The 26,956-nt window shown below is 38.0% G+C and overlaps 3 protein-coding genes across 7 annotated transcripts in view; all 3 read right to left on the bottom strand.

Annotated features, from left to right (window-relative positions):
- The window catches only part of LOC108513170 (caspase-5), a 28,941-nt gene extending 24,974 nt beyond the window's left edge, over positions 1-3,967 (bottom strand). Inside the window, exon 1 of the mRNA XM_017848855.1 lies at positions 3,883-3,967. Coding sequence (XP_017704344.1) covers positions 3,883-3,889 — 7 coding nt within the window. The 5' untranslated portion in view covers positions 3,890-3,967. The remainder of the gene's footprint in view (positions 1-3,882) is intronic.
- Positions 3,968-6,260: 2,293 nt separating this feature from the next.
- CASP1 (caspase 1) lies at positions 6,261-15,628 on the bottom strand. The gene is made up of 9 exons (XM_017848877.1): positions 15,213-15,628; positions 14,073-14,135; positions 12,159-12,274; positions 11,417-11,590; positions 10,753-10,987; positions 10,218-10,361; positions 7,629-7,738; positions 6,995-7,125; positions 6,261-6,354 (listed from the first exon to the last, which is right to left on the bottom strand). Exons 1-8 carry the CDS (start codon positions 15,367-15,369, stop codon positions 7,027-7,029), a joined length of 1,098 nt encoding a protein of 365 aa, XP_017704366.1. The 5' UTR covers positions 15,370-15,628; the 3' UTR covers positions 6,261-6,354; positions 6,995-7,026.
- A 6,905-nt stretch (positions 15,629-22,533) lies between these two features.
- On the bottom strand, positions 22,534-26,538 carry CARD16 (caspase recruitment domain family member 16). Of its 5 annotated transcripts, XM_017848875.1 has the most exons (4): positions 26,459-26,538; positions 25,537-25,803; positions 24,627-24,689; positions 22,703-22,859 (listed from the first exon to the last, which is right to left on the bottom strand). In XM_017848875.1, exons 1-3 carry the CDS (start codon positions 26,463-26,465, stop codon positions 24,670-24,672), a joined length of 294 nt encoding a protein of 97 aa, XP_017704364.1. In that variant the 5' UTR covers positions 26,466-26,538; the 3' UTR covers positions 22,703-22,859; positions 24,627-24,669. The 5 variants fall into 5 exon arrangements, with proteins under 5 accessions (XP_017704360.1, XP_017704361.1, XP_017704363.1 ...); XM_017848871.1 differs by lacking the exon at positions 24,627-24,689 and having other exon boundaries at positions 22,534-22,859; positions 26,459-26,507; XM_017848872.1 differs by lacking the exon at positions 24,627-24,689 and having other exon boundaries at positions 22,534-22,859; positions 25,537-25,854; positions 26,459-26,481.
- Between the last annotated feature and the right edge of the window lie 418 nt (positions 26,539-26,956).

Raw genomic sequence — 26,956 nt, 5'->3', positions numbered from 1 at the left:
ACTATATGATCTCACTGATGTGTAGACTCTAAAAAAGTTAAACTCATAAAAGCAGAAGGTAGAATGCTGGTGATTAGGAGAAGACAGGAAGTTTGGGGAGATGTTGATCAAAGGAAACAACATTTCAATTAGATAGGAGAAATAAGTTTAAGAAATCTATTGCACTGCATAGTGACTATAGTTAGTGATGTATTCTTGAAAATTGTTTGACAGTGTAAATTTTAAGTGCTGTGATCACAAAAAAAGATAAGCATATGAGGTAATGCATATGTTATTTAGCTCTTTAGGGATTCTACAATATATATTTCAAACATCATTTGTACATAAGTATATAAAATATTTATTTTCCAATTAAATAAATAAAATAATTTTCATAAAAAACAATTCAAGACGTTTGACTTGAGATCCTCTTTTCATAATCTATAAATTCTCATAGCATCAATTATAAGTTTAAAATAATAAATAAATTACTCAAATTTATTCATCAGCCCAGATGTGGATCCCATATGGAAACCCATATGTCCAACAATGAGACATCACTTAAAATTATCCCACAACCTCATTCAATTGAACTTTTAAAATTGAACTGCTAATTTTCTTCTATTTCCATCCTTCATTTTCTCCTCCATATAGTACAAAATAATACCTAACTTCCAAGTGCAGGAAGGCAGCAAAACGTTATGATATTAAACTTCTTCTGCCTTCTTTATGTCTTATTCCCCAACTCAGTTCACACTGCACTGATTTTATTTACTAAACATTTTCAGAATCTGACCACTACTCTTAATTCTAATTGTTCATTACTTCTATTCAGGCCAACACCCTTTCTTTCTTAATCACACCAAGAACCTTCTAAAGCTTCTTTTTGTCCCTTCTATTCTATTATTCGCAATGAAGAGTGTTCCAATATCTAGATTAGGCCATGAAACCTCTCAGCTTATTCTAACCTCGGCCTTCTCCTTCAGCCTCATCTTCTGATACTGTCCCCACCTTGCTCATTACAATTAAAATATTCTGCCCCTCTTTTAATGTCTGGTCCAGTCTCCTACCTTCTCCTTGCTTCCTATTCTCCTATGCTTTCTGTTTATTCTCCAAGTCTAAGACCAAATGACTTTTTTTTTTTTTCAGGCAATCCTCTGATTCTCTGAGGGGAGACAATGTCAGAGGTACATGTCCCTAGGGCACCTTGTTTCTCTTTAGGGTAGCATACTTTTCTACCTTTAATTGTGATTTCCAGCCTAATTCTCAGCATCCACCATTAGATTTTATGCTCTGTGAGGGCAGGTGACCATAAGCTAGGCCTGCACTACTTCTGGCATTCAAGGGAAGTCTAATAATTATCGAATGAATCACTAGTTGAGTGAACGTAGAAACAAATGAATAAATTTTAGGTATGGCCCAACTCTTGAAGAATATTTAATAAAAAGTAAGTAAGTTTGATTTTATTTAATAGACAATAAGCACACACTGGAAGTTTCAAGCAGAAGAAACGCATATTCATTCTGGAAAATTTAGTGAGCAAAAGTTTGTTAAAAATATTCTGCTAGTGGTGAGGGTACCATTTTGAGGAAATATTCTTACACGTTCAAGCTTACAGTCAAGTGGAAAGATAGATATGCAAATAAGTAAAATGAAAAATATTATAAGAGTTTAAATAATGAGCAGATGCTCAAAAAAAAGCATGAGCACATTGTGTCTCAGGTAGAAGATAGCTGTCCAGAGAAGGGAGGGCTTGGCACAGAGACCTGAAAGACTAGGAGGAATTTGCCCCTTGGACAAGTGAGGGCTGGTCTCCTAACAGAGAGCAGTGTGGGAAGAAACACAAATATTTTAGGGTGTCTAAAGTAATCAGGAAGCTGGGAGAGCTGGGCTTTAGAAAGTATTGAAGTATGCAGTCAGGACTGAAGTGGGCATGATCAGAGATACGGCCCCCATCTGAAGATGTTTGTTTGCAGAAAATTGACAGAACGTTAGAGTGTCGAGTTTAAGAGTCAGGCCAGCCTAGAGTCACTCTTCTCAAGAGACATTAGACCAAAAGAAAATTTCATAGTCCTTTTCTAGACATCTTCCTCAACTATAAAATGGCAATAATAGCACAGACTTAACTGACTTTTTTAAACATTCAGTCAGAGAAAGTGCATGAGATACCTATCACACAGGATTTTTTAAAAAACAGTTTTTATTGATTATTTTTTGTTATTTTAATAAGCACTGAATTGAAGTTGCAGTGATAATAAAAACAAATGGAATAATTTAGAGGCCAAATTCATCGAGAGCAGTTTTGGTCCTGGGCAAAGTGATGTGATGTTCTTACACATTTTACATAGGGTACTGTTTTTCACTAGTTTTAGTTAACAAAGACCAACTACATATGGTTATTTATAATTATTGACCCACTTAGCTTGTTTTTGATTAGCACCCTTCAATTTCTCCTATCTATTATTTAATGATTCTCCTGACTCCAGGCTATGACCAGTAAAGTCAGCCTGCCCGGTCCAAGAGGTAGCCATGGCTATGAATTTGACTTACTCCTCCCTGGCCAACTGCTTTTTAATATCATCAAATACACAAAAAAAATTTTAAAAGCGAGCAATTCCTGCATTTTAGGAGTTTCAGTTAAATGTTGTGAGGTGAGACGTAAACCTTGGAGATAATTAAGCTACGGGAGAATCAAAGGAAGAAAGAAACTCAACAACAAGGAAGTACAAGTGAAGTAAAATACAGTCAATATTTGCTTTTTTTTTTCTTATGAACTTAAAATCGTGCCTCAGAGTGATTACTGGAAAATGAATAAGTATATTTTGAAAGACAGAAACACCTATCTGAAAGTTTAGATATTTTTAAAAAGGCAATAGGGAGTCAATGTATGCTGCTGAGTAAGAAAATTACATTAATAGATCCCTAGCATATGAGAGGTGAGATTTAACTGACACCAGCTGTGCTAATAATGCTAACCTGCAGAAGAACCTATGCCAGGCTAGCTTCATAAGAATTGTCGGCAGATCTTTAAAGGTTAATAAATGTCTCTAGACTGTAAAGATTGAGCTATTCAGGGTTGGGAAGGCGGTGGTAATCTGATTTTTAAATGTGACTACAGATTATTCATATATGTTATAAGGTTTAGAAAACACCGATCTATTCCAGTTTCTTCCTTTTTCCAATGAGGAGAATGAAGCCAAAGAAGCAACATGAACTGCTGGAATAGTATCTGCTTAAGTAGCCCAAGACTCCAACTCATAGGCTTTTTCAGCTTCTGTGTGTAAGCCAATTGGCCTGAAATTAGTGTACAGTATGGACTGAAGGGTTAAGTTTTTGGGAGTGGGAAGCCAGTTAAAAGTCTATGATAGCAACCTAAGAAATATTACATTATAATAGTTAGTACCATAACTACACAGACACATGGAGAAAATGTAATCACATTAAACAGACCAATAACGTAATTCAAGATAAGAGATGACAACACGTTAAGAACACAGAGGCTCTCAGATCTGATTATGGGGAGAAGGTTCCTAGTCTGGAGGATTAATTTGGAATCAAAAGGAAGCAGAGAAGATTTCAGAGCACATTTAGAAATTTCTGGAGTTTTCTCACACAAATAACTTACTCTGTCTTCCCTTACCCTCTCTTTGATTAACAGAAGCTGGAGGAAAGGAATTAGTTTTTTTCTGGCTTGAAAACATCTAGAGAACATATACTCTTCTTCAGTGTCTCTAACACAGGGTCTCATGATTCAAACTACATACCACCAATAAGAGAAAGATTCAGTATGCACACTATTGTTGATTTTCCTTTTGGTATTTCTGCCTGTCACACAGCAATAAATCAAGGTTTTTCTAAGACCTGAGTCCCCAGCTGCTAGTCAGAAAAGGACCCCAGACTCACCAGCCATAGCTAACAGCCTCTGTCTCTTCGTAGAGCACTGGAAAGTGACTCGGACTCAGAATTAAAAGACACCAGGTATTTCCTTATTGCAGGGAGTGGGAACATATGATCACAGATTACAAAGTTGCTTCTGGGAACTTCCAGTTTCATTACTGGAAAGTGCCCTGTAGTCAGCAAATTGGCTTTCCAGTCTTGAACTCTAGATTCTCCCCTGGGGAAAAAAGTACAAATAACAAAATATTGTTCTGTGGGTTGAAACTTCAGCCTGGTTTTCTTTTTCCTTTTCTCTCTCCATAGCCCCACATCTTCTTCTATTCATCCTTCTCTTCTGATCTGTCAGTTTTCTACCTCTACTCATCTAAAACACATGTCCTGAATGAGCAAAATCTAACTAGTTTCCTTGCATCTTCCCATAAGAATTAACCAAATATTTTGTATGGCTTGGGTTTCTTTATTTTTCATTTCAATTTTTATTTGCGTTTCAGGGGTACATATGCAAGCTTGTTACAAGAGTATATTATGTGATGCAGAGGTTTGTGGTACAATTTAACCTATCACCTAGGTAGTGAGAATAGCACTCAGTACATAGTTTTTCAGTTCTTGCCCTCTTCCTTTACTCCTCCCTCTAGTAGCTCCCCGTGCCTGTTATTCCCATCTTTATGTCCATGTGTACACAGTATTTAGCTAGAACTTACAAGTGAGATTATATGATATTTGATTTCCTGTTTCTGCATTAATTTGCTTAGAATAATGGCCTCCAGTTGCATCCATGTTGCTGCAAAGGGCAGGATTTAATTTTTATGGCTGTGTAATATTCCATAGTAAGTGTGTACCACATTTTTTAAATCCAGTTCACCATTGATGGGCACCTGGGTTGATTCCATGATTTTGGCTATGGTGAATAGTGCTGTGGCAAACATGAAAGCGCATGTCTTTGTGATAGAACAGTATATTTTCCCTTGAGGATTCAGTCAGTAATGGGATGCTTGGACAAATGATAGTTCTTTTATTCCTTCTTTGGTAAATCTCCAAACTGCTTTTCACAAAGATGGATGTATCACATTACTGGACTTCAAGTTATGCTAGAAGTCTGCAGTAACCACAACAGGAAGGTACTGGTACAAAATACAGACACATAGCTCGAGGGAACACAATAGAGAACCCCAAAATAAAGCCACATACCTACAACCAACTGATACTCAACAAAATCAACAACAACAACAAAAAGAAATAAGGAAAGGATTGTTTACTCAATACATGTATTTCTTGCTTAAACTGTGCTGAGGAATCATGATGGAGTCTTCTCCTCCCCATCTCCCTGTCATCTTACCCTTTGATTAGAGATAGTTCTGAAGGAATCCTCTTAACTAGTTCCTGGAATGCTGTTCTTCAACTGACTAAAACTGCTTTAATGGTTAATTTTTACTGAGGGTGACAATTCACTTCTGCTTTTTGATATTCTCTGAGCAAAGACAGATCACAGTGTAGTCACAGGTTGTAGTAGAATATGCATGATAGTACAGAAGAAATATGCCCAGAAAAACAGTTAATAAAAGGCAAAAAAGAAGAGAGAGAGAGAGAGAGAGAGAGAGACTGTAACGTGTTCAACTATGAAGGTTTTTAAAAAGTCAGAAATTAACTCTCATTTAATATGTTTAACACTAGAAAAAATTCATATTTGTGAGTAGAGGGGTAGTTCTTCAAATCATCCCTAAATCTTAACATCACTGAGTGAATGATTTCACCCCAAACTCATTTTCTCTGCACCATACCAGGACTTCATTGTGCACACCATGCATCCTACAGATTTTCTTCAGGGTGTCATGAGCCATTTGCCAAGTGCTTCATTTTGGATGGCTGTCCTACCTTTTCAAGGAGTCTGTGAACTACTGAGGGTCTAGTGTTGATTTCTTTGTCTTAAATACTTTTGCAAAGGGTAGAAACATGCAAGTTCTGTTCATGGATTGGTCAGTAGTAAACTGTGGGATTTGGGAAAAGTTTCTTATCACACTACACTGTCACTGTCAAAACTAGCTGTTTTCCCCCATCTCTCCTGCTGAACTCTAAATTATTTGAAGTCAGACACCTGCTGTAACTTACATTGCATCCCCAAGGCAGAAAGCCCAGCAAATTATTTTACTATTTTAAAATGGCACAAAATAAATTTTGTTCAAGAAAGTAATTAATAACATTGCTATGTTTGTAAGTCTGATTTTCCTTTTTTTAAATTTTTATATTTTATTTTACTTCAAGTTCTGGGAAAGAAAGGTGCCAATAGCCAGTTCGGGTCTGACAGATTAAGTCGAACACTCCAAATTCCTTAGTCGCTCTAAGTTCCAATCCCTGTTTCTTCAGTGTGGGAGAAAACTGAGGACAAGTTTTCATTTTTCTAACAGATTTATTAGCTCAAAAAAAGTTTATTATTCAGCAGACATAATTCCAAAAACCTTTACAGAAGGATCTCTTCACTTCCTATGAGAAAAAGAAACAAAAAATAAATAAATAAATAAACATAGGAAAGCATTCTGTTAAAGACATGCAAGTTATAAAGTTATACCACCAATGGGAACATACACAATTTTAAAAGGAAAGACCACATGCTATGCTTAAATATACCCTGCTGAGGTGAAGGAGAGAAACATCTAAAAGTGAGGGTTCATAGTCTTACAGCCACTTGTGGACCAAAGTCAGCTGAATCTCAGAAGGGGTCTAAATGAAAAACTTTGGGAGAAGAGGAACGTGCTCTGCACTGACCAGAAGAAAGGCATTACTTCAGTATTTTCTATATATCATATTATGGTTTGATTATCCCTTATCCGAAATGCATGCTACCAGAAGTATTTCAAATTTCAGATATTTTTGTATATTGGAATTCAGCAGTATACTTACTGGTTTAGCATCCCTAATCCAAAAACCTATAATTTGAAATGTTTCAGTAAACATTTCCTTTGAATATCATGCAGGCGCTCACACAGTGTTGGATTTTAGAGCATTTCAAAATTCAAATTTTTGGATTAAGGATTCTGAGCCTGTAGACCTAGAGTTCTTGACTAAAATGGACTGTCAGTACCCTTTCCTCAGCCTTCCCACACTCCCGACCATACACATGTACCTGCCCACAGACATTCATACAGTTTCCTTATTTTAATGTCCTGGGAAGAGGTAGAAACATCTTGTCAAAGTCACTCTTTCAGTGGTGGGCATCTGCACTCTACCACCTGGCTGCTCAAATGAAAGTCGAACCTAAAAGAGTAAGAAAAGTCTGTAGCACGTTTTTGTTTGTTTGTTTGTTTGTTTGCTGAGTTTCTTTTTTTCAAGAGCTTCTTGAGTTGTGCCAAAGAACTACAACAAATATAGCAAAATAAGTGACAAAAACAAAAAGTACTTCCATCTGCAACAAGTATAGCCATATATGTATGTAAGCATTGAAGGACCCTCCTCAGGGCATTTTAAATCTGCTGCTGGATCTAATAGCCATGAGAGACACAGGTAATTAGAGTCCATTCATTTGTCTCTGAAGCGCAGGAGAGGGTGAAACTAAATGATTGTTTTCTCAAGGCCGTGGGTCATTACAGGTTGGATCTGGCTCCCAGGTTTGTCCACTCTCCAAAGAACTCCAAAACTCTTTTGGAAAAAAAGGGTATTATTGGAAGATAAACATGTCTGGATCTGCTTTCTATGCTTCCAATTGCAATAGTCAAGCATTCAGGGAAGTAGAGTGAAAATAGCATCCTCTAGAGTCCTACCTTGCGGAAAATTTCCTCCACATCACAGGAACAAGCATATTCTTGTATATGTTCAATGAGTCTTATAATAAAAACAGAGCCCTTTGTGGGATGTCTCCAAGAAACATTATCTGTTGATAAAGCACATTTCAAATCTCAAGACTAGCTCTTGCCTGAAGAAAGAGAAGAAACCCTAATATTTCTACTCCAGCTGAGTGATGTTTGAAATCATAAATTTAGTAGCAAATAAGGAAAAGGCAGAATGGGAAAAATAGAGGGAAGTGATTGGGATTTGGAAACAAAATATCTAAATGTACATTTCCAAAGTGGTATTACTGACTGTGATTTAAGTTAATTATGCATTCTGATATTTAATAGACTCAGCTGTACAGGGGATGGTAATAATTCCATACACAAGTGGTATCTGAGGTCACACAAGTGTTTGAGATAACCCAGGATATGCAATACTCAGTCTACAGGTAATAATATTAACAAATTCTCAATTTATATACTTCATAAAAAATTAATCAAAATTAAATAACATTGACAGTAAGATATTTACACACAAAAAGTTAACTATAAAAATCATAAAACAGAACAAAAGTAGAAATCTGGAAGGAGTAGATAAGGAAATTAGTGTATTATTTTGGGGGGAAAAGTTCTTATGAAGAAGAGAAATATTAAAGAAAAGCAATATTAATTTACTACATAGTAGACACAGAAGTAATGAAGGCATAAAATTATACAAAGGAAGGCATAAGAGAAAAGCAGCAGCAATAACTCTGTATATAATGACAGACACATTTTTTTTTTTTTTTTTGAGACGGAGTCTCGCTCTGTCGCCCGGGCTGGAGTGCAGTGGCCGGATCTCAGCTCACTGCAAGCTCCGCCTCCCGGGTTTACGCCATTCTCCTGCCTCAGCCTCCCAAGTAGCTGGGACTACAGGCGCCAGCCACCTCGCCCGGCTAGCTTTTTTTGTATTTTTTTTTAGTAGAGACAGGGTTTCACCGTGTTAGCCAGGATGGTCTCGAACTCCTGACTTCGTGATCCGCCCGTCTCGGCCTCCCAAAGTGCTGGGATTACAGGCTTGAGCCACCGCGCCCGGCCCAGACACATTCTTTAATGACACATTTTAGCCAGTTATAATGGTCATAAAGTATATATTGATAATAAAATTCTATTTAGAAACACAGCTATCTCAGCTAAATGAAGGCTTTAACTGAGACTTGTTCTAGTAAAAGGAAGTAAGTGAAAGATATGGTGGAGACAGATGTCTCTGCAAATGTTTTGTGAAATTAAGGAAGTAGATAATTATTTTTCTTCAGGAGATCACTATGATGTGGTTGGGATTGGCACAGCAGAATGTGGAGATAGGTTTAACATGGAAGTTACAGATAACTAAATTGGAGTTTCTGATAGTCATCTGGAAGGGAGGAGTAAGGAAAGTGAAAGAAAAGAAAGACACATAAATCAGCCAGATTGATGATGAGAAACCGGGGGCCTACAAAGAGCTACTTAGAGAGCGGTGAATGTCATGTGGAAGGCTGGGATCAAAAGATACTAAGTAACAGTTCTGTCTAATGTTAAACTCTACTATATGTACTCAGGCTGAAAATGTATGGTGCTTTTAGGTGCTGTCATTGCTTCTGATCATTGGGAAAAAATTATTGAGTTCTACATCAGGGCATGTTCAGCACAATATAGAACCAAGCTTCTTCTGAAAGAAGATATCTCATTTTAGAAAATATTTTAGAAAACTTAACTATTTGAGCAGAGGCAGGGCCTTTGGGCCAGAGGTGACCAAGTGAATGCGAGTCCTCTCAGGAAACTGTCAAACATGGTGAATGAAAGGATTTAAATAATTTTTATCTAAACCTCACTTAGAAAAGTAACTGAATTAAGTTATCAAATAAATACATTTTAAATAATAGCAGTTCTTTAATGTGTGCTTTATTTTATGTCATTCCCAATATTCCAAACATATTAATTTATTAAATCCTTAGAAAAATAATATTTATATTCACATATTAGTGAGCAATTCAAGGAAAGCCCAAGGAGGAACTACTGGAGTTGTTTTACAAAGTACTAAATGTCTGGGTCAGTCAATAATAGCAAGATTCTTACTCCAAAGCATACATTTAGAAACATTCAAATATATTCTGTCTTATATGCTTCATGCTTCCAGGTAAAACCCACTTAAATTTAGAGTCCTAAAGTGCCTTGCTTGTTCTTCTACTTTTCAGAACCTTGCTACTACTCTTCTCCTATAAGTATTTGATGTCTGGGCAAATTGGATGAATGAATGACCTCAACATGGTGGAATTTTCTATGCAGAGGCAGATTCTAATGTACTACAGCACATACTGTCTTCCATTTAATTCTCTGTTATCGCTCAAATTGCCAAAAATATTTTGAAACATAGATGAATTCTCTAATTAGTAATGCATTAAATAGACATGTAAAATTGATCTCTTGGATAAAGGGAATTGTGTGTATAACGTGGAACAAAGCTTGAGTTGGTCTTGAGTTGCTAATCATCACCTCTAGTGGGTGACTGTCACTTTTTGTATTGATAGCCCCAACAAAGATGTCCTGTGTAGAAACCTGTACCTGGTGTGGAAGAGCAGAAAGCAATAAAATCCTTCTCTATGTGGGCTTTCTTAATAGCATCATCCTCAAACTCTTCTGTAGTTGGTAAAGATATGTTTCCAGAAACTCCTGCTGAATCTTTTAACCACACCACACCATGGTTCTCTGGAAAGACACAATTTGATTTGTTACTACCTATCAATGGCTGATTTCCTCCTAGCCTCTGTTCAATGATATTTATTAATGTGTTCGCTCCATCATTAATTCACATGCAAATACACACATACATTTCAGTTACAATCTTTTCAACAATATTTATCTTTTCTAACCATCGAACAAAGTGTAAAAATTTCCAAACATCAAAGTCTCAAGCTTGAATATAGAACAAATATCTACCGACCAGCCATCCAATTCACAGAAGCTGCAATCTGGAATACTGACAGTACGTGTTATTTGACATTAAAAGACAAACAAAAAGAAACCAAAAATTCCTGGATGCATACGGAGTAACATAGTATTCGAAATGTCTGGTGTTCTCAAAGGCATCCGCACTCACCACCACGGCAGGCCTGGATGATGATCACCTTCGGTTTGTCCTTCAAACTTGGGCAGTTCCTGGTATTCAACGTTGTAAAGATTGCATTGAGTTGTAATACATCTGGGACTTGCTCAGAGTATTTCTTCCCACATATGCCTTCCTGAATACCATGAGACATGAACACCAGGAACGTGCTGTCAGAGGTCTTGTGCTCTGGGCGGTGTGCAAATGCCACCAGCTCCATAGTCATTTCCTGAAAGAGACCATATTACTGATTTTCAACTCTGTAATTAACTATCATGGTACCTTGGAAAGTCAATAAATAAATACTTAAGAAGTTTCTTAAGGGATTCCATGACAAACAATGGGGTGCCAAAAAAAATAGTCTTAATTTCAAGAAAGGTGAAGGAAAGTGTTATAGGAAGTCATCCAAGGAGTTATCTTGTAGAGAGACAGTAGCATTACTGAGTCAATAAAACATTTCCCAATTCAGTTATACCAGGCTTGTGCTGAATGACTTTTATGTTACAAGGGACCATGTAGTATCCAGCACTCTCTCAAGGCAAGTTTGTATTTTAGATTATCAAGAGATTACATTTCTTGGTCTTATATCCAAGCTTTCTAATATTATTTCATTATATGAAGGGCATGACCATTGTTTCTGTTGTATAATAGAACTTACCGAAGCTGTGAGATTTTTTTTCACATCTACGCTGTACCCCAGATTTTGTAGCAGCATTGTCATGCCTGTGATGTCAACCTCAGCTCCAGTTCTTCTAGAAAGAGTGTCAAATTCTTCATTGCAGATAATGAGAGCAAGACGTGTGCGGCCTGACTTGACCATTATTGGATAAATCTGTAGGAAATGTAATTTGAATGAACAGCCTTGTTCTCTCCAATTAAATATTTCCATTGTTGGTTTATGACAGCTTCCCTTTCCTTAGTCCTATCAAAATACCAAACCCCACGAACCATACATTGAAAAGGGGGAACAGAATTGAATACCGCTTCAGGAGTATGCATGAACATTGCAAATGCCCGCATGGCAGCTGAGCTGCTGACTTCATTGTTCTTGATAGGTAGGATTTTGAAAGATGCACGAGCTTTGAAGCAAAAATACTGAATTCTAAAGCTGATTGTTCCAATTTCTGATTGTTTTCTTTGAGAAAATATTTAACAATACCATGTCTTAGCTTCTTGATCTCTAAAATGGGTTATGTTTAAGGTAAAAGATTATGTATTATCATGTGCAAAATGCTTAGAATAATGCCCACTCATAAAAAGCATTCAATAGCTACCATCGCTGATGGCAGAACTGCCAGAACTGCTCAATGAAGTTGTCTCTAAGAATAAGCCACTGCATTTCAGAACTGCCTCAAGTGTATCTGTCACCCCACTCTATCCTTGTGTTCTGAGCATGGCACCTCTGCCGGCTTTTCTTTCCATATCCTTTGAGCTTCTTCTTGGGAGCAAAGCTTGACATTCCCTTTTGAGCCTGAGGATGTGGGCATAGCTGGGTTGTCCTGCATTGCCTGAGAAGCTGCAAGAGACAAAGAACATCATGAACAGTGGCATCCCTGTTTGTTCTGCTTTGTGTTTCTTACAGCCTCACCTACGGATGAAATCAACAGAAGAGGAAATGCACTCTGAGGAGGACAATCCTGAGCTACATCATTAACACAGCTGAGTGAGTTTGCTCCTAATGGAGCACATTTCAAGCCAGAGATTTCCGGGTATGCATTACAAGTATCTTCTTTCATATTTCAGGATCAGCCTTTCTACAAACATTTTAGATACTAACATAGAAAGGGAAAATTTCAAGTCTGTGCCTGATAAAACACTCAGAAAACAATGTGTGAGATAAAATAGTTAGAATATAAACTTCTTTCAAAATATTCAAACCCTAAGATAAAATTTAGTGGGAGCAGGTCTTAATTAAATCTACTAAAATATTTTTTAAAATATGTTTATATTTTATTTATTACTTAATATACATGGTAGTAAGCACAAGGAATATTTTTTAATGAATCTTTATTCTGTCCTTCAGGATCTCTTCCTTCTATGTATACATATGAAATGACATTAATATTGAATATATGAACTAGAATGAAGATACAATGATAAATGTTAAAATCAAGGTACACATTAGATGGATTCATAGCACTAAACATTCGTTGCACAGACACATGAGGAAATGTTTTCACAGAGTTTATGTGAGAAAATCCTTGAGGCTTTTATTTCATCACAGGTTCCACACAACCCAACACAACCCTTTAACAATGTGATGTCCTTGTTAAAGAAATTAATGTAACCTTTGTTTTAAAATAGAAACAAGTTTTCTAGATATGTGGAGGATCTTTTAGAAACTATTAAGGCAAAAAATAATATTTAATTCTAAAAACAAATTTGAAAAACGATTATACAATCAGTTAGATAAACAAAGGCAGCATGAAATGTGTTGATGTGGAAAAGAACTAATTAGAATAGATATACTGGAGAAAATTATAGAATAATCTTTGTTGGATAAAATGTTGGGTTCCTTCATAAAGAAGTGTGAAAATAATAGAAAAAACTAAATGTAAGTAGTTAGGTTATTTGAGCTATTTTTTCATAGTCAAGAATACAGTATTTATTTATACATTGAATATCCCATGCTGTGAAACGTTTAAGAAAATATTCATGATATCCTACCTTAATAAATTCAGTAGAGTAATATCTGAACTTGATAAATAATTTGCATTCCTAGCCTCTAAATTGCTTTCAAATGTAAGTTCCTTTTATTTTAAGAGTGCACTATGGGAATAGCAGTTCTTTAACAAAATAACAGAAGTAGAAATAGAGAGACAGTTCCAAATTTGAGAAAAGCCTGCATAAAACTTGGCCATGGGTTGAATATTAGAGTTGCATGAGAAGAAAGGGTCCCATATGAGTTTCAAGTTCCTGCTTTGAACAACTGGTGATGGTGGCACCGATAACCAAGTTACGCAAAACCGGAAGAGAAGCAGGGTGTGGAAGTACGGCATGTTTAGCTCTGGGAAAGTTTAGAATAAGGTGTCTCTGGGAGATGGGAGTGAATATTTCAGTAGGCTTAAATAATGAAGTTTGGTACTTATTTGGGTAATCAGGTTTTGAGACACAGATTCAGAATTTTTAATATAAACAAGGATAGTGAAGCATTGGGAACAGTTTCTACAAAAGCAGAGAAGATTACAAAAAGAAAATGATATGACCTATCTATGAGAATTCCCAATATCCCATTTACCCATGGTTCATCCTACAAAATTAATGTCAAGGAAGATGGGGGTCAAAGAATGCTCTTCCTTTAAAAACAGCATTACCTGGAAAGGAAGAAAGTACTCCTTGATAGTCTTGCATATTAAGGGAATTTCCAGATGTTTGATCTATGAAAAGATAAAGGATATTGAATTAGTCACTTATCGTCTCTGGAAAACTATACCCCAATCTGTAAAACACTCCCCACTAAAAATTTCTCCCATAACACTGACTGACTGACATTAAATAGTGTTTAAGATGTTCTTTAATTTAGAGAGTGGTGGGAGGTAGAAAATGAAAGAGGCATTGATAGAAAAATACGTGTTTATTACATATAGATGAAAACAGAAACATCTGCAATGTCTACTTAGACAGGCATAACCTTTCCCTAACCCTTAGAACAAAAGGCTTTTGCTTTCGAAGAACATCTCCCTCTGAAGTGGCTTTAGGAAGTGCCACAGAGATGAGTGACTGGGAATTCACCAGAACTCATCCTCACCACGAGGTAGGTCCAAATGGTCATGAGATTTGGCCAGATCAGTTCCCGAGCCCTGTACTGGGCTTGAGGAGGGTTGCAAGTGGCGGATTTCCAGGCCTCACAGCATGATTCACCCCCTGGTACCAGGCAACCAGGTGATCTTACTCAAAGAAAATACAAGCAGGCAACTGGAGGAATGAGGCCACTAGAAATCTTTACTTTTCTATACGTCCAATGTGTTCTCCTTGTGTATCACCATCACTGAAATATATTTTTTTTTCTTTTGGGAGGGTAAAATTTTAGGGAAAAGTTATAAAAAGTATTTGATTATAAACCTTAAAGCTTCATGTGGCTTTACAACTACATAGGTGCCTACGGACCCCTTGCACTCAATAAAAGTAAGTCCACAAGTAAATATTTTGCCTTGCCAGGAACACTGGAACACATAGTGTGAAGCTTTTCAGATGGTTCTCATGAGCTTCAGCAAAGGAGCTACCACATACTCAGAACAGGAAATGAACTTTAATCAGAAGAAGGCCACTGAGGATGAAGGAAAAGAATCAAAGGAGAGTCAAAGCATATGCAATAGGGACCCTGCTACAGGAATATGGCCCTGAAGCCAGAGATAAGAAAGTTTTCTTCAAATTAACAGGACTAGTAAAGAAATTAAATGTTAGGCATGAAGACAGGCCCTAGGCAAACTTGAGTGTGAGTCACTGACCCTTACCTGCTGAAAGTCCCAGTGTCCCTGCCAGGTACCTGTCTTCTTCACAAATGTATGTAATGAAAATTTGGGATGCCTGTGCCCCTTTGTGAATAACAGAGTCAATCACAGCTCGGGCCTTATCCATAACTGTAGCATTTTCACGTTTTACTTTCTCCATCTCTTCCTGGTTCAGCACGCTTGTCTGTAATAATTCATCCAGTAAGCCATTTATTGTTCCTTCACCCGTGGAATGGATAAACAGCTTTCTCTTCTCCTTCAGGACCTTGTCTGTTTGGAGCACAAAGATTTCTCACTCCACGAAAACAGCCTCATATTCCTCTCATGTAATCAACAGAAAGTGACCTCATTTAGATTTCATCAGTGAAATGTCCCCCTCCTCACAGTTGGGTAATCCATCTTCTTACTGTATCGCTGTCCTACTTGGTTTCCCTCAGTAGTCTCCATACATGTGCATGGAGTGGCCTGAAGACTGTAGTTTATTCATTTACATTAGTCCCTGGAAAGTGAAGATCATCCTCTTATTTCCCTGGTTTATTTAACTCTGAGATAATAAAGTAATGAAGCAGAAATGCCATATTCATTTAGAACCACTGCTGTAGTACTCCTCCTGTTGCCATTTTCTGTACCCTCTGTCATGACTTTCAACACGTAAGTAAAGTTTAATTTAGATTGTAAAATGACAGCAGGCTGGCCCCTAAAGGGCCTTCAGTACCTTCTGGGCTTGGGCCTTTCCTTTCTAAAGGCTGCAAGAATCTTCTAGTTTCCTTCTCTCCTCCCTCTCCTTCCCTCTCCCCTTTCCTCACTTCTGCTCAAAGTAAACTTCCCACAAGATACGATTATGGTTTCCGAAAACCAGCTCTTTCCACAACTCTTTTTCTCCCAGCAAACCTGTGTTGGGAAAAGTAAAAGACTCACCAGCCATGGGCTTTTCTCTCCTCCCTTATTGTGTGGGGCTTGAAACTGAAAGTGATGCTTCGTCTTCCTTTTTTGGCAGGGCCGTATACACGTATGGGAAAACACTCACTGCACATGGCATATGCATGTCTTTACTTTTCTTTCCATTAAGAATCAGAACTGTAGCCCTACATAGGTAGCTGTATCCATGGGAAATTTTCCTCACCAGCCCTTGGAGTAGATCAGGGAGGGGAGGGGAATGGGGCCTTGGGGAGAATAGACAGCTTATTGGGAAAAAGTATTGTGTACAGTTAAATTCACACAAGGAAGAGTTTCTCAATCATTTAGAAAGCCTTGACAGAGCTTAAAGTAACACAAACCTTTGGCAGTATGTGAACCCCTGTTCCCCTGACCCCACCTCCCAGCTCTTGGGAAAGTTGTGGGTCGCTGCTATGTCCCTTGGCGAAACATTTTTGCTTTAAGTGGAAATGGAAACATTTTTCACCAGGGAATTAAAGCTTTTCTTATTTAAGGTCTTTTCCAATTGCTTTTTTCTTTCTTTCTTTCTTTTCTTTTCTTTTCTTTTTCTTTTCTTCTTTTCTTTTCTTTTTCTTCTTTTCTTTTCTTTTCTTTTCTTTTCTGATACAGGGTATCATTCTGTCGTGCAGGCCAGAATGTAGTTTCTCAACCTTGGCTCACTGCAGCTTCCACTTCCCAGACTCAGATGATTCTTCCAAATCAGCCTCCAGAGTAGCTGCAATTACTGGCACATGCCACCATGGCCAGCTAATATTTGTATCTCTTGTAGAGACAGAGTCTCCCTGTGTTTCCTAAGCTTGTCTTCAGCTCCTGGGCTCAAGCACTGTGCCCACCTTGGTCTCCCAAAGAGCTAGGATTACAGGCATGAGCCATCCACCCATCCGGGAGGGTTTATTTTTGAGGGAAATTGGATCATAGAGGCCCAGGGCATAGGCTGTGGACTCAGAATGTTGAACTTAGCATTTTAAACTTCCCTTCCTTGGCAAGATATTGAACTTCCCTATGCAATTGTTCCTCTGTCTGTGAAATAATTTTGCTAATAGTATGTACTTACACAGTTTTGAGCATTAAGTGAGAGAAAATGTGGAAAATGCATGGAACATAGCCTGGCAAATGGCAAGCAAATAATGAGTGACATTACTATAATTAATACAAATGTTTAAGGTTAGAAAAATAATCAAGGATGATTATGTGCAGATTATCTAGCTAAGTTTACATTTTGTTAGAGTCCTCAAGCAGTGCATCTAGTCATTCGTTTAGCAAACACATATGGATGACATTGCTCTAGGTGCCAGAGGTTCAGTCAAAACAGATCATGGTCCTTTCCCCTTCGGTCTCACATTCAAGAGGGGAAGACAAACATGAAGGCTGGTGATATGGTTTGTCTCTGTTTCCCTACCCAGATCTCACCTTGAATTGCAATCACCCTCATGTGTTATGGGAGGTATCTGGTGGGATGTAATTGAATCATGGGTGCTATTTTTTTCCATGCTGTTCTCCTGAAAATTAATGTCTCATGAGTTCTGATGGTTTTATAAAAGGGAATTCCCCTGCTTATACCCTCTTGCCTGCATCCATGTAAGACATGTCCTTGCTCCTCTTTTGCCTTTTGTCATGATTCTGAGGCCTCCCCAGCCATGTGGAACTGTGAGTCTATTAAACCTCTTTTTTGTTCTATATAATTACCCAGCCTTGAATATGTCTTTGTTAGTAGTGTGAGAAATGACTAATGTAGTAAATTTATACTGAGTAATGGAGTGCTGCTGTAAAGATCTCCAAAAGTGTGGAAGCAATGTTGGAACTGAGTAAAATGCAGAGGTTGGAACAGTTTTAGGGCTCAGAAAAGATATGAAAATGTAAGAAAGTCTGGAACTTTCTAGAGACTTGTTGAATGGCTCTGACCAAATGCTGCTCATCTCGGATGAAGATAGAAATTTGTTGGGAACTGGAATAAAAGTGACTCTTGCTGTGTTTTGGTGAAGAGATGGTGGCATCTTGCCCCTGCCCTAGAGATCTGTGGAACTTTGAACTTGAGAGAGATGATTTAAGGCATCTGGTGAACAAGTTTCTAAGCAGCAAAGCATTCAAGAAGTGACTTGGGTGCTGTTAAAAGCATTCAGTTTTATGTATTTGCAAAGATATGGTTTGGAATTGGAACTTACATTTAAAAGGGAAGCAAAGCATAAAAGTTTGAAACATTTGCAGCCAGATGATGTGATAGGAGAGCAAAACCCATTTTCCGAGGAGAAATTCAAACCAGCTGCAGAAATTTGCAGAAGTAATGAGGAGCCAAATGTTAATCTCCAAGACATTAATCTCCAAGACAATGGAGAACATGTCTCCAGAGTATGTCAGAGAATTTCCAGGCAGCCTGTGCTATCACAGGACTGGAGACCTAAGAGGAAAAAAATGTTTTCATGGGGCAAGCCCAGGGCCCTTCTGCTGTATGCAGCCTAAAGACTTAGTGCTCTTCTTCCTGGGCCACTGCAGCCATGGCTAAAAGGGGTCAAGAAATAGCTTGGTCTGTGACTTCAAAGGGTGCAAGCCCCAAGCCTTGGAGCTTCCATGAGGTGTGGAGCCTGTGGGGGCACAGAAGTGAAGAATTGAGGTTTGGGAACCTCTGCCTAGATTTCAGAGGATATATGGAAATGCCTGGATGTCCAGGCCAAAGTTTTCTGCAGGGGTGGGACCCTCATGAAGAACTTCAAGTAGAGCAATACAGAAGGGAAATGTGGGGTGTGAGCTCCCACACAGAGTCTTCACTGGGGCACTGCCTAGTGGAGCTGTGAGAAAAGGGCCACCATTCTCCAGATCCCAAAATGGTAGATCCACCAACAGTTTGTGCCATACACCTGGAATAGTCACAGGCACTCAATGCCAGCCCATAAAAGCAGCTAGGAGGGATGCTGTACACTGCAAAGCCACAATGGTGGAGCTGCTCAAGGCCATGGGACCCCAACTCTTGCCTCAGCATGACCAGGATATAAGACGTGGAGTCAAAGATCATTTTGAAGCTTTAAGGTTTGGCTGCCCTACTGGATATTAGACTTGCATGGGGACTGTATTCCCTTCCTTTGGTCAATTTCTCCCATTTGGAATGTATGTATTTACTCAACACCTGTATCCCCATTGTATCTAGGAAGTAACTAACTTGCTTTTGATTTTACAGGCTCATAGGTGGAAGGGACTTGCCTTGTCTTAGAAGAGACTTTGGACTTGGACTTTTGGGTTAATGCTGGAATAAGTGAAGACTTTGAGGAACAGTTGGAAGGCAGGATTGGTTTTGAAATGTGAGCACATGAGATTTAGGAGAGGCCAGGGGCAGAATGACAGAGTTTGGCTCTGTGTCCCCACCAAAACCTCACCTTAAATTGTAATAATCCCCAGGTGTCATGGGAGGCACCTGGTGGGAGGTAATTGAATCACAGAGGTGGGTTTTTCCCATGTTGTTCTCGTGAGAGTGAAAAAGTCTCATGAGATCTGATGGCTTTATAAAGGGGAGTTCCTCTGCACATGCCTTTTTGTCTGCTGCCATGGAAGATATGTCCTTGCTCCTCCTTTGTCTTCCACCATGATTGTGAGGCCTCCCAAGACATGTGGAACTATGAGTCCATTAAACCTCTTTTTTTCTTTATAAAGTACCCAGTCTTGGGTATGTCTTTATTAGCAGCATGAGAACAGACTAATACACCTGGTATGTAATATGTAACTGGAATATTCAGAATATTCAAATGTAGCAAGTGATGAGAACAATAAAAAATCATTGGCAAAGTAGGAGACAAAATATTGCAGGACTCATGAACTGTAGACAGAGGAGCCAGGAAGACCAGAATACATCTCTGTCTTTGCAATCACATGTTCAATTGCTTATCCCAGAAACAAACTTAATGTGGACAATTTATTTTATAAATCTATTTTATGAAAGGTGGGCTAATAGCAAAATGCAGACAGTATGTTATGTTTATCAAATTCTTTACCAAAATTCTCTTGAGTTGTTACCTTAATATTTTTGGAGATTAAAGACCCAGAGTTAGAAAAACATTCACCTTTTGACATGTGGGCTACCAGTTTTATTTCCTGTGCTCTAGGTGAAGAGTTAAATGTGTTTGGGTTTGACTAGAACTCACTGTGTAGGAGGACATCATTTTCTATTTTTATTTTTATTTTTTATTTTTTGATGGAGTCTCGTACTGTCACCCCACTGGAGTGCAATGATGCCATCTCCACCTCCCAGATTCATGTGATTCTCCTGCCTCAGCCTCCCAAGTAACTGGGATTATAGGCACACACCACCACACCTGTCTAATTTTTTGTATTTTTACTAGGGACGGGGTTTCACTATGTTCACCAAAGTCTTGAACTCCTGACCACGTAATCTGCCCACCTCAGCCTCCCAAAGTGCTGGTATTATAGGTGTGACCCACTATGCCCAACCTCTCATGGTGTTTTATCTTTACTTTGCTAATGACTTAATCAGATGGCAGCACAAACTTGTGCTCCTTGCCACTAGGATGATTTGTAGCATGGAAGAAAGCAGAAATTGCCTGTGTATTACTTATCTTCCAATCATTTACTTTTAAATGATTCATTTTTTTTCTCTATTAACTAAAGTATTTCACCTGAGGTTTTCTCCCCCAGCCAGAGCCATGAACCACTGAGTTGAAGCATGTCAAAGTGACATCCCAGAAACAGAAGCCATGACTAGACCACGTATCTGGGAATGTAGAGCCATGAACCTTGAGTCTCGTATCCTGGAAAGCTAAACATTGAGCCACTGGATCCCAAGGCCCCACTGTTTCCTCAAAAATGAAGATGTCAAAAACTGGAAACAAACCAATATCCAATTCAGGAGCATAAAATAACAATTTGTGCTATGCACATGCACTGAAATGCTATTCAGTCATAAAAGGGAAAAATTACTAATATATGCAATAACATGGATGAAAAAAATGTTTCAATTATGAGTGAAAGAAGCCATAGAGGAAGGAACACATACCCTGTGATTCCAATTATGTAAAGTTCTAGATTAGGAAAAACTAATGTATAGTGATAGAAATTCAGTCACTCCTTATCTAAGGAGGAAGTGGAAGGAGATTGAGAACAATGGGCATGACAAAACTTTCTGGGGTGACGAAATCGGTTTGCCTGTTCATTGGGATGTTATTATACTAGAATATTCATGTGTCTTTAACAGAGAAATTGTATTCTTAAAGGGGGTACATTTTCTTTGACGTAAATTATACAAAATAACATTAAAATTTTGAAGCAAAATGGTCAGTGGTTGTAATAATAGATTTTTTTTTCTTGATTTCTGGCTGGACACACTCCACAAATCTGTAAAAATTTTGGTAAGAGGAAATGGTTTTTATAGTGCCTGAGTTGTAATTACCAACCACCCAAGTTGGATGGGGAATTGTATACAGAGTGGATATCATTTAGAGGAACCGAATTGTTGACTTAAATATGTACTTGAAAATATAATTACAAAGGTAAAATCATCTCAAAATAAATGAATGTAGCAATTTTATTATAAGTAGTATTTTAAATGTGCATAATGTTATAAAATCTTGTCAGTGTGAAGTCTGTGCAACAATATCATTTTAAATGACAGAGTAGGTACTAGACAAATCTCTGACATAGAAGACAGAAAATTCCTGTGCTTGGGTTTTGGCTATTCCATTTCCAAGCCGTAGAAGTTCATGGACCCTTTCAGTTTATCCAACTCTTCTTAGTTATGTTTTTGGACTATCAGCACATTTTGTGTAATATAACTTACAGCACTAATCAACTATTACATGCTATTCTATTTTTTCTTTGTCTAAGAGCCTCTCTCTTTCTGCCCAGCTTTTCAGTGTGGACTTTGGCATCTAATAGCCCTAGGGTCAACTTCTATTTATGAGGTGTAGATCTTAGACAAGTTATTTAACATCTCCCATCCTCTGTGATCTCGTATATAGGAGGGGCCTCATAATCATTCTTACCTTCTAACATGCAATGCCAGGTGTAGAGAGCATGCCATTATACCGCTCATATATAGTAGTCATAAGCTATAGCCCAGAAGCAAGGTGATGTTAAAATGCACTTTTTGGTAAAGTGCTCCTAAATTTTTTTTATGCTTCATTTTAATATGTTAAATAAACAGTAATTTCATTTTATGAATAGGAACAAAGAGAATTCTTGATAAGCACAAGTTTGGATGAGAAGCACAAGAATTGGATGAGAAGCCAGAGTCCACCTCAATACTTATTCAATGTGATGTGCTTCTTTCCAGCTGGGCACTACACTGGAAAATCTGGATTATACGAGCAGACAAAATGGCTTGTTTGTGTCATTGGGAAATAAATGACATTTGTGTCAGTGGGAAATAAATTCCAAGAGACAGACTGGGTGAAGACTACGATAATTTATGAGTTCCAGTTTGTAACTCTTTACATAAACCTGGGATTCTAGGATACAGAAATCCTTTATGCAAGGGGAGCAGAAGTATGATTCTCCAGAACCGCTCAATAAAATTGCTTCTAAGAAAAAGCCACTGAATTTCAGAACTGCCTGAAGTATATCTTTCACTCCACTTTATTATTATATTCTGAACATGGCACCTCTGTGACTTTTGTTTCCATATCCTTTGAGGTTCTTCTAGAAAGCAAAGCTTGATGCTGCCTTCTGCGCTTGAAGATGTGTACATAGCTGGGTTGTCCTGCACTGCCTGAGGAGCTGCAAGAGACAAGGAACATCATGAACAGTGGCATCCCTCTTTGTTCTTACAGTCTCACCTATGGATGAAGCTACAAAAGAGGGAATACATTCCTAGAGGACAATCCTAATCTAATCTTTAACAGAGTTGAGTGTGTTTGCTGCTAATGGAGCACATTTCAAGCCAGAGATTTCTAGGTATGCATTACAGGGAGTATCTACTTTCATATTTGAGGATAAGTATTTCTACAAGCATTTTAGATAAAAACATAGAGAGAAGACTTTTCAAGGCCATGCATGATAAAGCACTCAGGAAACAGTCAATCCGTAATATAAAACTGTTAAAATAAGATTTGTTTTCAAAAGATTCAAACCCTAGGATAAAATTTAACGGAAGCAAGTCTTAATTAACATTAATTAATTTTTAAAAGATGTGTTTATCCTTTTATTTATTTACCTAATAGACATAGTGGTAAACACAGGGAACATTTTTTTAATGATCCTTTTTCCCATCCTTCAGCATCTCCTCCTACAATGTATATGTATGGGAGGACAAGAATATTGAATACATAAACTAGAACAAATATAAAATAGAATGATGAATGCTAAAATCATGGTGTGCTCTAGATGGATTCATAGCACTAAACATTGCTTGCACAAATGTATGAGGAAATGTTTTCACAGAGTTTATGTGAGAAAATCTTTGAGGCTTTTACTTCATCACAAGATCAACACAATCTGACAATGTGATGCACTTGTTAAAGAAATTAATGTGATCTTCATTTCAAGATAGAACTGAGTGTTCTAAATATCCAGAGGATCTTTTAGAAATTATTAAGGCAAAATAATAATATTTAATTTTGCAAATAAATTTGAAATACTGCTATGCAATCGGATAAACAAAGGCAGCATGAAGTGTGTGGACATGGAGAAGAACTAATTATAATGATTATGTTGGAGAAAACTATAAAATAATAATTTAGTAGAAGAAATGTTTGATTTCTTTGTAAAGATTTGTGAAAGCCATAGGAAAAAAACTGAAAAAAATGCATTTGAGTTATTTTTGAGAATGCAGTATTTGGTTATATAGTGAGTATCCCATGCTGTGAAACATTTAGGAAAACATTCATCAGGTAATCATCCTTAATAAATTCAGTAGAGTAATATTTGAACTTGATAAAAATGTGCATTTCTAGCCTCTAAATTGCTTTCAAATGTAAGTTTCTTTTATTTTAAGGGGGGCACTTAAGGAATAAGAGTTCTTTAATAAAATAATAGAAGTAAGAATGGAGAGACATTTCCAAATTTGAGAGAAGAATGCATAAAACTTGGCCATGGCTTGAATATTGGAGGTGCACGAGAGGAAAGGGACCAAGATGACTTTCAGGTTCCTAGTTTGAACAACTGGTGATGGTGGCATCAAAAACCAAGTTACACAAAACTGGAAGAGAAGCAGGGTGGGGAAGAATGGCATGTTCAGCTCTGAAATGGTTTAGATAAAGGTGTCTTTGGGAGATGTGGGGGAATATTTCAGTAGGCTTAAATAATGTAGTTTGGTACTTATTTGGGTAATCAGAATTTGAGATACAAATTCAGAATTTGTTAGTATAAATATGAGTAGTAAAGCTTTGGAAACGGCTTCTGCAAAAACAGAATGGATTAAAAAAGAAAATTATATGGCAAATCTGTGGGAATTCTCCATAGCCACTTCAAGCACGGCTCATTCTACTAAATTAATGTTAAGGAAGCTGGGGTTCAAGAACGCTCTTCATTTAAAAACAACATTACCTGGGAAGAAAGAAAGTACTCCTTGGGAGTCTTGTGTACTAAGCTAATTTCCAGGTATTGGACCTATAAAAAGATGAAGAACATTGAAACAGCCACTTATCATCTCTGGAAAACTTTACAGCAATGCGTAAGCCACTCCTCACTACAAATTCCTCGCAAAACCTTGACTAAATGACGGTAAATGATGTTAAAGGGCACCAAAACTCCGATTCTCACCATGTTGTAGGTCGAAGGGATTATAAGAATGGACAAGCTCATTTCCTGAGCACTGTATCAGGCCTCAGGAGGGCTGCAGGTGGTGGAAGTCCAGGCCTCCCAGTATGATCTGCAGCCTGGTAACAGGCAAGTGGGTGATCTCACTCAAAAGAAAATGCAAGGGGGCAACGGGAGGAAAAGGTCCTGTTGAAATCTTCACTTTTCTGTAATCATTGAAGGTATTCCCTGAATGTATCATCATCACTTAAATATACTTTATTCTTCTCAGAGGGCAAAATTTTGAAAAGAATTTATAAAAAGTACTTGAATACAGACCCTAAAACTCATGTCAAACAACTACGTAAGTGCCTAGGGACACGCTGGACACAAAATAATAAATCAATCAACAAATATTGTGCCTTGCCAGGAACACTGGAATATATAGTAAGAAGCTTTTTGGATAGTTCTCACGACCTTTAGGAAATTAGCTACCATGTACTTAGAACAGAAAATGAACTTTAATCAGAAGAGGGCCACTGAGGCTGAAGGAAAAGAATCAAAGGAGAGTCACATGCAATAGGGCCCCTGCTACAGAAATATGACCGAAAGGCAGAGATAAGAAGATAGCCTGCAGATTAATATGACTAGCAAAGAAATCAAATGTTAGGCATGAAGACAGGCCCTAGGTGAACTTGAATGTGTCACTGACCCTTACCTGCTGAAAGTCCCAGTGTCCCTGCCAGGTACCTGTCTTCTTCACAAATGTATGTAATGAAAATTTGGGATGCCTGTGCCCCTTTGCGAATAACAGAGTCAATCACAGCTCGGGCCTTATCCATAACTGTAGGATTTTCACGTTTTATTTTCTCCATCTCTTCCTGGTTCAGCACGCTTGTCTGTAATAATTCATCCAGTAAACCATTTATTGTACCTTCACCCGTGGAATGGATAAACAGCTTTCTCTTCTCCTTCAGGACCTTGTCTGTTTGGAGCACAAGGATTTCTCACTCCACGAAAACAGCCTCATATTCCTCTCATGTAATCAACAGAAAGTGACATTTCATGCAGTGAAATGTCCCCCTCTCTCAACCAGTTGGGTAATGCCATCCTTCTTACTGTACTCGGCTGTCCTACTTGTTTCGCCTCAGTAGTCTCCATAGGCATGTGGCATGGAGTGGCCTGAAGACTGAGTTTATCATTTACATTAGTCCGTGGAAAGTGAAGATCATCCTGCTTATGTCCCTGGTTTATTAACCTCTGAATAATAAAAGTAATGAAGGGGCAGAAATAGCCCATTTCATTTAGGACCTACTGCTGCTAGTACTCCTCCTGTGGCATTTTCTGTACCCCTCTGTCAGTACTTTCAACACGTAAGTAAGAGTTTAATTTAGATTGTAAAATGACCAGCAGAGCTGCCCCTAAAGCCTCAGTAGCCTTCTCTGGGCCTTGCCTTTCCTTTCTAAAGGCTGCAGAGATCTCCTAGTTCCTTCTCTCCTCCCTCTCCTCCCTCTCCCCTCTTTTCCTCACTTCTGCTTACCTAAACTTCCACAGATACTAACTATGGTTTCCAGAAGAGCCAGCACCTTCCAAAACTCTTTCTTCCCAGCAACCTGTTCTTGGAACAGTAAAAGACTCACCGGCCATGGCTCTTCTCTCCTGCCCTTCTTGTGTGGGCTGAAACTGAAAGTATGCTTCGCCTTCCTTTTTGGCAGGGTGTGTGCACATACTGGAAAACACCCACTGCACATGCATATGCATATCTTTATTTTTCCTCCCAGAGAAAGAATCAGAATTGTAGCCTGCATCAGAGAGTGTATCAATGGGAATTTTTTTTCACCAGCCCTTGGATAGATCAGGGTAGGAGGAGAATAGGGCTTAGAGATTAAGACAGGATTGAGAAAGTATGTATAGAGTTAAATTCACACAGTGAAGAGTTTCCCGTTCATTCAAAAACTTGACGGAAAAAAATTAACACAACCTTTGCAGAATGTGAACCACTGTTCCCTTGACCGCACCTCACAGCTTTGGGGAAAGCTTGTAGGAAATATATGTTCCTGTGAAGCAATTTTGCTTTAAGAAATGCAAACATTTTTCACCAAAATTAAAGTCTTTCTTATTTAATGTTCTTCCTTTCC

This window comes from Rhinopithecus bieti, unplaced genomic scaffold (assembly GCF_001698545.2).
Source record: "Rhinopithecus bieti isolate Rb0 unplaced genomic scaffold, ASM169854v2 scaffold_30927, whole genome shotgun sequence".
Classification (NCBI taxonomy): domain Eukaryota; kingdom Metazoa; phylum Chordata; class Mammalia; order Primates; family Cercopithecidae; genus Rhinopithecus; species Rhinopithecus bieti.
The sequence above is the reverse complement of the archived record's forward strand: the minus strand, read 5'-3'. Positions and strand labels throughout refer to the sequence as shown.